The sequence below is a fragment of the Salarias fasciatus genome, chromosome 3 (assembly GCF_902148845.1).
Source record: "Salarias fasciatus chromosome 3, fSalaFa1.1, whole genome shotgun sequence".
Lineage (NCBI taxonomy): Eukaryota > Metazoa > Chordata > Actinopteri > Blenniiformes > Blenniidae > Salarias > Salarias fasciatus.
This window is the reverse complement of record NC_043747.1, coordinates 5,904,629-5,919,551: the sequence shown is the minus strand read 5'-3', so window position 1 is coordinate 5,919,551 and position 14,923 is coordinate 5,904,629. Positions and strand designations below refer to the sequence as shown.

General features: G+C 45.2%; 1 protein-coding gene across 7 annotated transcripts in view; it reads right to left on the bottom strand.

Moving 5' to 3' along the window:
- The window catches only part of nrxn2b (neurexin 2b), a 686,522-nt gene that overhangs the window by 329,915 nt on the left and 341,684 nt on the right, over positions 1 to 14,923 (bottom strand). For all 7 annotated transcript variants that reach the window (XM_030088531.1, XM_030088536.1, XM_030088533.1 and 4 more), the window contains 2 exons: positions 6,530 to 6,703; positions 1,507 to 1,626 (listed from right to left, as the gene is read on the bottom strand). In XM_030088531.1, the coding sequence (XP_029944391.1) occupies positions 1,507 to 1,626; positions 6,530 to 6,703 (294 nt within the window). The remainder of the gene's footprint in view (positions 1 to 1,506; positions 1,627 to 6,529; positions 6,704 to 14,923) is intronic.

Below are 14,923 nucleotides of genomic sequence, written 5' to 3'. Positions count from 1 at the left end.
CTTATCTCGCCGCCGCTGTCACGCCGGGCGAACAGTTATTATCGCCTTCCCTCTGCCGGAGACTTCCAGGAGCCGAGGGAACACCTCGCTAATCAGCCCCTCGCTGTCGTGCCCGGCTGTATTCCTGGAAGCCGCGGTGGCAGCCGACAGCGGCGGCGGCGGCGCACAACAATCAAAGATAAAGTTGATGGCGAGTGAAGGTGAGGGCGATACAGCTCAGCTGTGCAGCCGCCACTTCATAAGCAAACAAAGACTTATGCAAACAAGTCTATTAGCCTGTCACCCTGCCTCTGCCCCTGCTTAAATCAAGCCGGAGAGGAGCGCTGAATGCTAATTGGACATGAGCTCCCCGCCACCAGGAGCCGCCGCCGCCGCTGCAGCCATTCCCCGGGAATCACAGGCGTCTCATCCTCATGTGTTGCTTCGGCACTGATTCCAATTTCACCTGTCGCGCCTTTAATGCTTAACAACGTGCGGCATGTCGTCACGCTAACGCTCAGATTCAAGGGTGGCGGCTTCAAAGCTCGCACTGTGGATTCAGGTAGCGGTGTGTGTGTGTGTGTGTGTGTGTGTGTGTGTGTGTGTGCGCGTGTGTGTGTGAGACATCTCCAACATAAAGAGGTCAAGATGTTTATCTGTATTTACAAGCCAATTTCCAAAGTTCACTGAACATTACGACAAAGATGAAATCTTTTTCCATTCAGGCCGGTTCACACCTGGGCAATATCTATGCAAATGTGTGTGTGTGTGTGTGTGTGTGTGTGCACCATCGCTCGGAGGCCACGGCCGGCGGTAAAAGCATTAGCAGAGAGCATATTCCGATGAACGCACGCAGCCCAGCTCTGAGAGAAACACTGGAAACATTCAAATAAACATCAGGATCAAACCGCGGCGCTCTCCCCTCCAGCCGCCCAGCAGGTGACGCCACGGCGGGCGCACAGCACTCAAATCGCTGTTTCTCCTCACAGCGGGGCGTCCGCCGCACCTCGGGAGCCGAGGAACCAATCTCACGGTGAACCTCAAGAGTGGCGGCAGGGTTTTTTTCCACCGCGAGCGACGGAAGGTTTCCAGAGAGGAAGACGAGCCCTGCTGTCGAGACGTAATGACTCCTTGTTCAGGGTTTGACTTGTTGGGTGTAATGTGTTAATAAGTCACATGGTTCATTCATGAAGGCCTTTGTGGGAGCTTTACGGCGCCGTTAAAGCTGCACAAGGCTCAGTAATTATGCCTCTAAATATACAGCGCCGAGACAGTCGGGCTGTTTAAGGTAAGAACATCTTTTTCCTATGAATCGAGAGCCTGAAGGTTCAAACAAAAGAAGAAATCCAATAAGAGGAAGCGAAGTCGAACAATCTGAACCGAACCAAACAACGTGCCACTTCAAAACCAAACCTGCGGTTGCCTGTGGAGCTTTTCGTCTGAGCTAAACCTCTCCCTCACCGCAGCACTCACTCCGGCGACACACACTCTCAGCCCAGCCGCTCAAGGAAGTGGAGTTTCACTCACGGTCGTTGCAGAACGAGCCTCCATAGGACGTCATGCTGCAGTCGCAGTTGAAGCCCTCCCACTGCTGGAGACACACTCCCTGATGGTAGCAGGACTCCTCCGTACAGGTGGTACTCGGTCCTGACGACACAACCAGAGGGAGAACGTTGGGATTTTCATCCAGGATCTGAAGGGTTTCGTTGATCTTGACAATGGTCTTGCTTTTTTTTTTTGGTTCCCTTTAAGTATTTTCAATAAATAATAATTTATAAATTTTTTTTGGATCCACTTTGCCAATAAGTCCTGTTTAGATTGATTATTAAGGGTCGAATGGAATGAAAATTGAATCCCGCCAGTTTCTGTCTTGTTTCTTTGGGTCTGTTGCGTTGTGCCGTTACACATGTTCGTTCCTCTGATCCAGTGTCGAACTGGAAGACTCGACCTGCACTTGGGGCCGTTTTCAAACCCTGCATTAAATCAATCAAAACGGACCTTTAAAAGTGTCTCCTCTCCACCAACAGCAGCTCCGCCTCATGGCTCAAAGTGGCGACTGAAAATACCTATTTTGAACATTCTTACCTGAAGCATGGCAACAGCTGCTCCTACTGAGCCTTTGGCTTTCTGAGTAGAGTTTGCATGTTCTTTCCATGGTTGGGTGGGTTTTATTTGGGTTTCAAAACCCTTTTTTTTTTCCAATTTCTAAGAGATTCAGGTCAGGTTCAGATGACTTTAGCTTGACACTTGAGTATGGGTAGTATATATTAACATAGTGAAATACCTATACTGCCTAAATACGCAGTTCTTGGCAAATAAATTCATGTAAATGAACTAATTTGGGGCATACCAGTTTTTATAACTTTTATGGCTGAATTAACAACTAGCGGCTCTGTCAAAGATCACTTCCTAAAACAACTGAGAACTTACAAAACGTGTCATTTCTCCGCTCACCGCAATATTCAATGGAAGCCAGCTTCTTCCAGTTCACCGGCTCGTTTCTCCGTCCTGCAGAGAGCTGACATTCCAGCAGCCTTTCTGCACGCCGTTGTGAAACGTAGCAGCTTGTGAGAAGAGTAGCAGCTTGCACAAGTCCAATTTGAGAAGTGTAACAGGTGCGAAAGATGCAAAACCGAAGCGAGCGGAACCGATAAACTGCTCAGTGAGAGCGAAACACAGAGACGACAAACAGGATTCAGCTCCAGGGCAGGACAGCATGAAGATTTCTCACTGAAGCTCGCAGTTTGTGATTTCAATATTTGAAGATCTGCTGCTCTGAGTGTGAGGAAGGAAAAAAAAAAAAGACATTTGCCAATAAAAAAAAAAAAAAAAAAGCATGAAAAACAAAAGAGTTCCCCATTAACAGTCTTCCTGGAGCCTCCGGATTGTCCCCAGAAAGCTTTAAACTGTCTGATGTCTGACTGCTCAAACATTACAGTCGAGTCAAACACAGGTAGGCAAACCCGCCGGTGCAGGGAAGAGTATGTACATTTTAATATTTATCCCTTTAATAAGCTCTTCTCAGTTTTTTTTTTCCTTTTTTTTAATTAAACAAAATATGTACAACCAGAAAATGTGAGTTTTGATCTACTGAAGTGTTTATGCAGCATTGAGAAAAACCTTCAAATATTCAGTCTTTGATTTAATCTCTTTCTGTTTGTTTCCGCTTATTGCAGCCATCAGTGATTTTTTTTTTTTTCTTTTTATTGCATTGAGTGTATCCTTTGTTATTAAGTATTTTTGCATGGTCAAATGGTTCCGGTGGCAGCTGGCTCCATAAAGGGAGGTTATTCCAGACCACCAGTTTAGAACCGCCGTATTACAAGATGGCACGACGAAAATTGGAACGTGGAATTGTTTTATTTCCCTGTAAAAATGCCTTGATTTGACACAATTAAACTGACCTGACCATGGACCACCTGCGGATCGGTTCAAGTCCGTCTGATTATTCTTGAAACCTTTGTTAAAAGATCTTGATGAGGCCAAAAACTGACAGTTCTCAAGACCGCGTCACAGCCAAGCTTCTGCAGGCCGTTCGTGTTTTCTTGTGTTTCGCAGATGAGATCGGCGCCCGCTCCCCTCCCGACATCACGGATGACTGAAGACATCTAAATTGTCGATTAGAAACTCAAGCGCTGTGATTTCTCGGCGGAGCTCCGGCCAGTTCCCCACACTGAACCGGGAACCTTCCGCTCTGGATTTGCTCGTTCTATTGACTGCTTGAAATGTTTTCGCCTGTGTTGACTCAATGCGACCGACTGAACCGAGCGATGACAAAGATCTTCATTAGTTTTCCCTTTCAGACAGAATCTGATTTCAAATGATTGTTTTCAAAATGAGAGGTGGGACTGAAAAAAACACCGCAACAACAAAAGCTTAACGACAGATAGAAGATTGGGATGCAGATCAAGTCCGGAGGGAGACAATAGTTCTAAAAATAAGCGTGCGTGGCGGCTGTTGTGTCGCTGGTGGTGGTGGTGGGGTTTCTCATTAAAATCTCAATTAAACACAGACATTTTCAAAGAACCATGGTTCAGTGCCAGAGTCATTTGTTTCTGCATAGATAAACAGACATCTCACTCTGCCTTTTACAAATGGCCCAATTAAAAAAAAAAAAAAAACCATCGTAAACCTGTGTAAGAAGACAAAAATTAAAAAAAAAAAAATAAAAACAACCAATCAAATGTTTCTACTTCCTGTTAAAATATGTTCACTTGTCTGTGTCAGTTATGCCTAACATGCTAATTGCCCCATTAATTAGTCCCTAATAAAACGTTCCCTTGAGGTACTAATTAAGTTTTTTTTGTTGTTTTTGCCATAATTAATAACCATGTCGTGTAATTACTTCTTACGTCTTGCTTTAAACTCTTGATGGGACAAACAATACCTGCCTGAGAACAAGCCACCGGGTTTGACGGAGCGTGAAAATCCATCTGCCACTTCCACTCCACATGTTCAGGAAACTCCAAAAGAAGTAAATAAAAAAGGCCTCGGATCTTATTGGAATCGAAAGTGGAGGGAATAGACCGTTCCCCCGCTGCTGTTAGCCACATGCTACACAGATTGCTCGGCTACACCGATATCAGCTTTTCGAAAACAGACATTTTCGAATGTCTGAAATCTGAAACTAAAACAGACAAATGATGAGTTTTTACTTGAAACTTTGGGACCTAAATTATGAACGTTTCTATTTTGGTTGACTAGTTGAAGTTTGTGCAGGAATTTTTAAGATTTTCGTAAATTTTGACTGATAGAGTCAAACTTTTAAAACTATAGACATGTTCTCATTGCACTTGGTGATATAGATTCAATATATTGTTGAAACCATTTAAGTTGGTGATTTTGTCTCAAACAATAATGGATAGAGCTGTAATTTTTACATTTTTTACTTCTACTGCAGCTTCAGATGCTTTAAATTTGAGCTAAAACGAAATGTTTTCCACTGTTTTTCTTTTTCTTTGTATCTGGTGAGTGTTTTTCCTTGTTTCCCCTCAGCTTTTCTGCGGTGATGATCTGCTGAGTCAGTCAGCGATCCAGCCTTTATCTGGCCTCGGGTCTGGAGGGACCGGACCGCCAGTGACCTCTGACCGCCCCGAGTGGCCCGGCGCCCGATCGAACAGCGACCCGGGACACGGGCCGGGGGCCATCTCTGGCGGCGATCCAGGACGACGGCGAATCCTGAAAAAGTTGTGTCGGTTCCAATTCGGCAAGATCAAAAGTCAGAAATGCAAGTTTTTTTTATGTGCCCCTGCAGTATCATCCAGAGAATTTATAGATCCGCAGAAGCCGCAGGGACTGGAGACACTAATATTTGTCAAAAGGGGTTCAGGACTCAAAAACCGGTCCATTACCGACGCTCGACTCCCCGGCACATCCAGTCATCAACTCATATTAGCATCCATTTCGAGTGCCTGCGGGAGCCGGAGTGATAGCTTAATGCAGTTTTAAACTGTGTTTGGAGTGAACTAATTGTGCCATGTAAGTGTGGGCAGGTAATAAGGGCTGGCCGGGTGGCACTGCGAGTGGCGAGAGGGAAAATAAAAAAGAGTGGAGAGGAGAGAGAGAGAGAGAGAGAGAGAGAGAGAGAGAGAGAGAGGGAAAAAATAGAAAAGCTGGATCAGTGCAGCATCCAGTCGGCCAATGCGGCCCTCTGGGAAATCAAGTCTGTGCTCTCTGATGCTCGGTTTGCCATCGAGACGCAGTGGAGGAGGGGGGGGGGGGGGGGGCGTGTGGACGGCCCGAGCCAAAATCTGCCGTGGCGTTCAGGATTAACTACCCAGACAGTCTGAGAGCCGATGGAAAACGTCACGCGAGTGGTGTAAAGAAACACCGGAAACATGTTGAGATTAGCCTCGACACGCCCAGAGGAGGACACCCCCCCCGCCCATGCAGCTTTTTATGGAGGACGGGTTGTAAAGAGCCGGTGACGGCCGTCCGGGCGGTCATGGCTGTGATCCGCCCACAGAGGCCAACAAGCCCGCCGTCTGTGTGTACATGCGCGTAAAAAAAAGCAGAGCAACAAAATCCACCTTTTACTTCCCTCCATTTGATTAACTGTTGAAAAAGATGGCACTTCCCTGAGAGGAATTATTGTTACTGTGTGTGTATAAAAAGATTAATGACCTGGCGGCTTCGCAGAGGTGAGACTCAAACGGAGAGCGGCAAGGACGAAGCCTTTCTGTGGGCCGGCTCGGAAGTCAGCTGTTAATCCTTATTCCCTGCACTATCAGGGGCTTTTCTGCTGGTTTGTCACCTCTTTTTAGAAAATAAAGTCAATAATGGACACTTATACTGGAGGATCCACCGATACCGATACCGGGAACAAAGGATTTTGGGGGATTTTAAAGTGGTTTGAGTGGATGTCCAGCTTGGATGACGCTTTAAAACTTTGTTGTTGTTACAATGACAATAAAGACATTGTACTAAAATGTGTTTTAAATGCTGAAGATAAATGTTCATAATGGTATTAGCAAATTCTAATCCATTTTTTTTAGAAGAAGAATGCACGCGTCTTCAGCTGGACGACGACAGGCGCACGTCCACCACTCACCGTCGCAGCCTCGTTCCACCTGGCCCACCCGGTGGAGGGCGTCTGCGATCAGGTCAGGGAGTCTCCCGTTCAGGTCCACAGAGGCCAGGCAGCCCTGGTACCCGTCCCGGGACGCGATCAGCTTGGGCAGATTGCTGTACATGTTCTTCGTCACGCCACCGATGTACAGCTCTCCTGCAAGAACAAGCGCAGAAACGAGAAGTTTGAGTATGAACGATGGTTACCTGAGTGTCAGTGTGGAGGCTTTTCAAAATAAATGTCTTTGAATGACTGATGGGAGGTGAAGGAATTTGTTTTTAATCGTCCTCCGTTCCAGAATGTCCCCTTTTCGTGCACGGATGCGTCACATTCGCACGGCAATTAACATGAAAATAACGGGAACCTCAACGCAGAAGAAACGTCGATCGAGTATTAAGGAGATGAGACGTGAATTGAAATCGACGCAGATAGGTAATCTGCACATTCTACTGTTAACGATGCTATCTGTGCTGATTAATTGGCTTTAATATCAAACACTTTGTTAGTTCCTGTTGGTAATAATGGTAAGTAATCTACTTCTATTGCATACCAGCCTGGAATTGAGCCCCGGGGCTGTAGATGAGCACGATCAGGGTGATCGGATCGTCTGAAAGCAGATAAATCTATATCCAATCAAATTAGTTTATATTACTGAACCATCATTGGGGGAATTGATGTTTCGAGATCCCATATACACTCACTTTGAATACAAAGTGGTAAAAAATACCCCACAAACCTACAAAAAGGAGGTGGAATTGAGTTTCATTCTGTCTTGGTAGCCTTGATTCATGTGTCCAGGTAGAAAAGCACCACGGTCACAAACGGGAATCGACAGTTTCAATCGTCTCGCTCCCCGACACGTTTATTCCTGGCGCCCGTCCGCTGCGCCGCGCTGTGCTGCGCTGCCTCCCGAGGGCAGATGGGAATATAACACGGCAGCACTTCCTCGCCGAGTCGGTGAATCCTAAGCGATAACGCTCGAGTTTTGGGAAATCTCTCCACTCGAGCACAATTAAAGTCTCTTTATATTACAACATAAAAGGAAATTTTCATCCACTTTTAAACCCAATTATTTTCCTCACTCTCTTCCCCCTCGCCTTCTATCTCGGGCCTCTCTCTTCGCTCAAGTTTTTTTTTTTTTTTTTTTTTTTCAAGCAGAAAATGCCAAGTGAAATTATGAAAAACACAAAGAGGCCCTTTGATGTAAGCGCCCATGAATAAACACGGTTTGAAACGCTCCGGGCTTTTTTTTTTTTTTTTTTTTTTTTTTTTTTTTTTTTTTCATATCATCAAAACTCCTACTTTATCTTTAAGTAGGCATAAAATGAACATCCAGCCCAACCTTTCTCCGCACGGGGACGAGATCCTTCCGCGGAGATAAGGCCGTCAGAAAACACTCGCAATACACTGAAACTGAAGCAAAAATAAAGACTTCTCCCTTTTTTTTTTTTTCCTCTCTCTCTCTCTCTCTCTCTCTCTCTCTGCAGCCAAAAAGCAGAAGTTCTAACTGAGAAGCAATGAGCCACAAGGTCAATTACATGTGGACTCTGTGTAATGGAATGAGTCAATGATGTTTGCCAACTCCTCGCTGGAATTAATGAGCACTTGACACTTCATACTTCCCCAAGCCAGAGCTCCCTGGCATTATAATCAATACCATGAATTCATTAGCTGTCCGGCTGAGTGATGTCCCAGAAAATAAAAGGCAGTGGGAACCGTTTAGCGAATATGAAATGATCGGTATGGAAGTTAATCTCAAAAAAAAAGAAGCAAAACAAGGCGGCTGGGCGGCGGAGCGAGAGAGGCGCCAGATGTACTGTAAACATTAGTCACGCAACTTTCTTCTTCTTTCAATGAAATACAGACGGAGGATAAATATGCGCTTCACCCACTCAGTGAGCTGGACTTCTCTTGACTCCTGTTTAAATTACAGATGTCTCCGAGTAAAAAGTTTGGATTCTCGCTCTGGCTGTTTTTCGCCCCCCAGCGAATGTTGGAACACTTTTCTGCCAGTGTTACTTGGCGGACTCCAACGTGAGAGCGCCAGTTCTCCACATTTCAAAAGCTGTCAGGGACGGAGATAGCAGGCGAGATTCTCGCCGCGCAGCGATCCAAATGGCAGCATGCGGACGCCGACCATTAGAGCTACGATCTGAAATATTGGCGATCTAATTACTTTTTAGTTTAGTCCCTTTGAAGCCACTTAGGACTATTCAAGGTTTAAACTGATCCAGGGCAACGAAAGTTGTTTCAAATGTTGAACTTGGAGTCAACTCTTCATAAATAGCCTGTGTGAACTAATTATTTTTTTTAAAAAATGCTGTTTTGAAACATTTCCAGTAATTGTCTTTTCCTGATCAGACTCTCAAGAAGGAAAATGTTTCTTTCGGGTTTCATTCTTGGAAGAAGCTCGACTGTCCACGCCACAGTGCATTATGGGATCGATCCACTGAATCACATCGATCGAATGTCTTCGTTCTTATATCGTAATTAGGTCAAAGGAAAAAGCCCGTTATGAGTTTGACCATTGTAAATAAGCAATTAATTCCATTTTAGACAAAAGTACAGAAGTGCTGCAGCGTAAATGTTTATTATTCATGAGGCATCGGAAGAAGTCCAGCAAACTACTCCTAGTTTTTCCAAAACAAACTTCAGGGCAAGAACAAGGCTCACTTTCTTTTCAGTGTCCTCTAAACAGTTTGGTGAGCTCAGTTAAGTGGTTATGAGGCCTGAGTGTGGAGCGATTCCTCCAGCTCGACCCTGCTCCCGGTGCTTTGGGGGGGGGCCGCTCAGGAGTCGAGGGGTCAGAGTGATGAGTAACCACTCTTCCTGTCCTGTTCCGTCCCACAGTGATGCATGCCTGAGCCGCCGAGGGGCTCAAAGGGATCCAGAAGACGGGACCAATTACAGCCTTCCGGGCGCCGCCGGAGAACACCGCCTCCACATCGCCACGGTTACCGTAATGACCTCTCAGGGGCCGGCGGGAGGAATGGGGATGCTTGCACACGGGGGCCCAGGAGAGTCCCTGACAGCGGCATCTGGACGAGCACGCCGGCTTAACACCGACTCCGGACTGCCGGGCTTTTCGGAGGGGGTTTAAAGTGAAACATAGATCTTTGTAATGATGTTTTCATTTGTCCTCGCTGCCGTGAAAACATCACACATCCAATTTTTGCGGATTTTCGTCTTTGATCAGCGAGACAGGCGGACGGTCAGAGGATATACCGGCTCTTCTGAGACAGGAAGATGGATGGATGCTCAAGATGCTCCATCTAAATCTGGGTATTGATTAAATATCTGCCCATATTTGATTCGATGAAGATGAAACCAGCCTGACGCCTCCGGCTCAATATGAAATAACGAGGCTGAAGTTTCTGCAGAGCAACATCACGTTTCAGTGAATTAGCGGAATCGATTGTGTTAATTCTGTTCCACAAAAAGGTCAGATTTCTCGACTCGCTGTCTTCGACAGAGACAATCTCGGCCGAGAAAACAACTCGCAGGGATACTTCACCTGTTATAATTAGAGCCGTGTCTCACAACGTTGTTCTTGTCTAAGTGCACTCGGATAATGGCGGGGTAGGGAGAGAAAAACAGCAGCTTCACACTGAGTGCTCGTGTCAGAAATCAGATTGTTTAAAGCAAAAAAGGGAGGTTTTTCAAGGCCAGATCTTTGCCAGAGAGAAGGTGTGTATTGTGAAAAACCCTGACCTGTTGTATACAAAGTGGCATCAGGCAGACTGAAATTGACCGCAAAACGAGGAGATCAATATGTCAGGCTGGGCGAAAGAAAAAGAAATACATTGCCGATTGAGAATTTTCTGCAATTCTGTTTTTTCGCTTTGTTGCAGCAGGCAAACAAAGACGCCCAGCTTAGGCTGGCTTTTTATGACCCGAAGTTCTCATCAGGTTGGTCCCTGTCGCCTTCCATCGGGGCACAGAACGATCAAAGTTACCAACACACCACAGGTGTCGGTCCAACCGCCATCGATTAACCATCCACAGCTCAGCGTTTGGGTGAAAGCCAGACTCTATTTACATGGCAACACCTTGAAGAGAAAACATGTTCTCCTATAACCGCAACCCAACTCCTCCGTCTGTCCATACGGTTTCATTCCAAACATGAACAACAGCACCAACCCCTGACCTGGCATTCACTGTTAACAGTGTTTCTGCCATTTCCATGTAAATGGATGTCATTTTGGAAAGAAAAATGAAGAAAAAAGAAGAAAAAAGAGAGAAAAATGCAGAAACGATGATTTTTCACTTGAAATGTGAAAACAGCTACTTTTAATAAAGACAGAGTCTTTTGCTTCAGACTCCACCACACTTTATAAAGAAAGAATTTTAGAAAAAACTTTGGAAAGAATTTCAGGATACTGTGAGAAGGTGGTATTTCCCTTCTCACCCATGCAGGAGTGGATCTAGCACTGAACGTGCATCTGTGTGATTTTCCTTCATTAATTAAACCTTCCCCACCTAAGGCGAGAGCACAGAAGAAGAACATTCTGGGCAGGTGGTGAGGTTCCTACTACTCCCTGTGCCATGTTCACCCAGCATGCCATCCATACGGAAGAAAAACACCAGCATAAACTCACAACACGCACTTCCTCCTTCTGCCCCTGGTCCGACTGCTCCCTACGGGAGCGCCGCTGCAGGAGCAGTAGGCGCGTTCGACGTGAGCAAGCCAGAGGCAGACTCTGAAGACTTTTGAGCCGCCCCGCCCAGATTTGGCCCGGCGTCACTGATACGTAGGACCTACGTAGGGCATCGGTTACAGAGGTAGCCGCTGGGAGCTGCTCCAGAGCAACTCACTGCTACCTGGCCCAGCTCTCTGGTTCATACAGGCAGGGCATTGGACCCCAGCCCACTCCTCATCAATGATAACACGCTTCATTTGCATAAATAAACACCCCCCACGGTGGAAGTCATGAGAAACACAAACATGGAGAACCATTACATAAATATCAGTATTACCTTCAAACCATCGCCCTTAAACAACACAACTGAGAGCTCTGAACAAAAAATATAAGTAATGGAAACTCCCACATTGACAAATGAGTGTCAAATAACTGGTTTTAGTTCTCATGAAATAGTTAAATGCCAGCTAACATTAAATGTATCCTCTATAAACTTCAATAAATTATACATTTACAAGCTCTCAGAATATCCTATTTACACCAACTACTACTATGCACTATGTCAATTCCTCTGTACTACAGGTCATTCTGTCATTCATCTATGAATAAGATGACAAAAGTCACATTCCCAACTACTCTAACTACAAAATTTCCAGCGTGTGCCCATTTAGGGAAGAAAACATTCATCAAGCTCGACTTCCTCCATGAGAACGTACGCAAACGCGATCTCAGCCATCTCTGTTGCTGACAGCAGGGCTGTCCGAGTTGGAGGCAGACTTATAACTCCGCCCCACGGCGGCGCCGTCTACTTCGTCCAGCTCCGTCTACTTCTGGCTTTACCATCGTGAAACGCACCTAGTATTTCACCTGTCTGACGGCAGAGGGCGCATTCCACTATGGAGGGGGGCAGTGTTTATCTAAGGCTCTGTATGTTTATATTTTGGGTAACTAGAGGTAGGTGAGTGTATATAATGTATATATTTCATACAATATTATCATTTTATCTTTATTTTAGGCCAAGCTATTCTGTTAAAATATAGTAACATATATATTATTTCAAACACCCCTTAATTTTTGGTTCAGTCGGGCCAGTCCTGATTGGTTAATTTGAGCTGAACTGAACTTATATAAGGAGAGCCTCATTTCATGGCTCATGTCTGACAGTCTGAGAGAGACTGAGGAAAACCGCAGACTGGAAGAGAGAAAATCTGATTTTGCCAGCCTGGATTTTGGAAACTGAAGCTTCCAAATAAAGTTTTCTTTCTTTTTTTTTTTTTTGAAGAAGAAAAACTGAATTTCAACTTATTTGTTTTCCCTCCAAGTCTTGATGTCCACATCCCGGGTTCAGGGCGACCACTCGGTCCCTCACAGATACATTTTGAACAGGTCTGCATGATTTTAGGTAAACATACAATAATCTTGTCACGTTGAGATACGCAGAAAATAACAGTGATCATTCGATTGATCAACTGTCAGGATCTGCATTAGGTTTCTTTATCTTTTCACACTCATTTATCTGCTCAAATAAAGCAGAAGTACCACATCTGACAGTGAATTATTTAACTCAGTCCCTACTTAAACGAGCATAGTGCATTCTCAAAAATATGCCAAATGACCTTGAGCTTATCTGATGTTCCTAATCACTTGGACATTCCCCTCCAGGTATCAATTCTTCCCTGCATGTCTTTTTCAGAGCTGCCATCGGTAAAAATAACACTGTCTGGACCAGTAAAGGAAGGCAGATCCTCAAATATGTTAACATGCAGTACATACTGTATTTTATTTCACAGTGGATTAAAACATTATTGTATTTCAGTCAGTCTATCAGGGTGTGTATACGGCACATGGCGGTATCACAATAACAAATCTGTGCAGCTCTAATCTGTAGCATGTGCAATTTATTCAAACTCAATCCTCTAAATCAGTGCTTCCTGTGTTGTTGTTTTTTTCCCCGTGGCTCCCTGAGATTGTTTCTGAGAGAATATTGTTTCAGTCAGGCATGAGCTCAGCAACACTTTTCCCCATATATATGATTTCCATCCAATACTCTTTAATTAACTTGACTTATCTGTAAGAGTGATGGATTTCATACGTAAACCTGTTACATCCAAACATCTGCCTATCTCCAGTACATTTCCCTGCCGCAAGAAAATAATAGATTCTCCTGAAATGAAAAAAAAGTTTACTTTTCTGACATGCTGTGTTTAAATCCATTGGTTGTGTTTAGCCATTCATTCTGTTCAGTCAGTACACCTTGTCAGCCTCAGACAGGACCTGTATTTCATCCCAGCCTCTAATTGGTTCCCAAGTGAAGTGATGGTGTTGCAGCGGTTGCCCGTATCCAGCGCCGCCGCCGTATACATTATTTATATTCATCATTAAGACGAGTCTGATAACGAGAACGGGCCGTGAATGCAGAACGCCCGGTCTGATGTCTAAACAATACACCCCCCCCCCCCCCCCCCCCCCCCCCCCCCCCGAATCCCCCAGAGAGCCCAAAGCCAACCATTAACTTTCATTAAATGCTCTATTACGAGCCCCGACCCCCCCTCCTCCTCCTCCTCCCCCACAAACCCTCACTCAATTTCCTCTCCCAGCTCGATCACACGGGCTCTAATTGACAAAGATGGAACGACTGCTGATGAGATGCTCGCAAGCACACGCAAAAAAACCCCCCAAAAAAATAACACACAACTTCAGATCTCCAAATATACATATTTGGGTAAAGAACAGTGCATGTTACGAGCTACGGCCGGGACAAAAGCAGCCAGCAGGAAGACGCAGGGATTCTTTCTGTGATTGCTAATTACAGCGGTGCTCCAACACGAGGAGGAAAAAAAAAAAAAACCCCACAACAAGATGACTGGTGCAGAGAGAATGAATGTTGACGCCGCTTGTGCGCTAATTGCTCACGCTAAATTATAAGTTGTGTAATTACGTTGTGCGCCGCGTCTCCATGTTGTGGATGCGCGCCTCTGCAAACAAATGATATAGCGGGAGATGTTTGGAGCGCAGGCGACCGGCGGCAGCGAAAGCTGTAATTATTTGATACGATTGTGACAACAGGTGCGATCTTGCTGCGACTGCTGCTCCATTTACTGTAACCACAGGTGGTGGAAGGCTGTCTCGCTCTCGCTCTCTCTCTCGCTCTTCCTTTCCCGTTAACACGCCCAACATAAAATAGCGGTTTGCACAGCGACTCGAATGAATTGCCAAATCGTGACGTCAAAATAATCGGCGACAAAAATACATTTTCCGCCCCGTCACCGTCAACATTGATATTCCGGTCCCGTGTTGTGGCGACGCCGAGTGAACTTTTGGTTGATGAATTACTACTCCAAGCATGAAACCAACAGGGAAAGGTTTAATTGTGTCGGTCATATGCAATTACAGCTAATTGTGGTGTGACAGTCATTACGTGCATGGAAAGGCTGCACATGTGCATAATATATAGAAAAATAAGGGCCGACGATCAGGGACCGGAATTTCCAATGGTATTGATTAGAAACCAGCTTATTGTTGTGATTAAGCAAAAAAAAATAATAATAATTTAGCTTGCAAAGGTCGAACGCTCTGCAGCACATCTGAAATAACCATCTGTTGAATGCTTCTGTTAGTATTTCCAGTGTACCTGATGAAAGAGCTTGGAATTCCTGAAATGATTGTTTCCTAAATAAAGTCTCATTCAGTGGCGAGAGGACGACATCGTGGAGAACACAGAAACCGGTCCAAACAC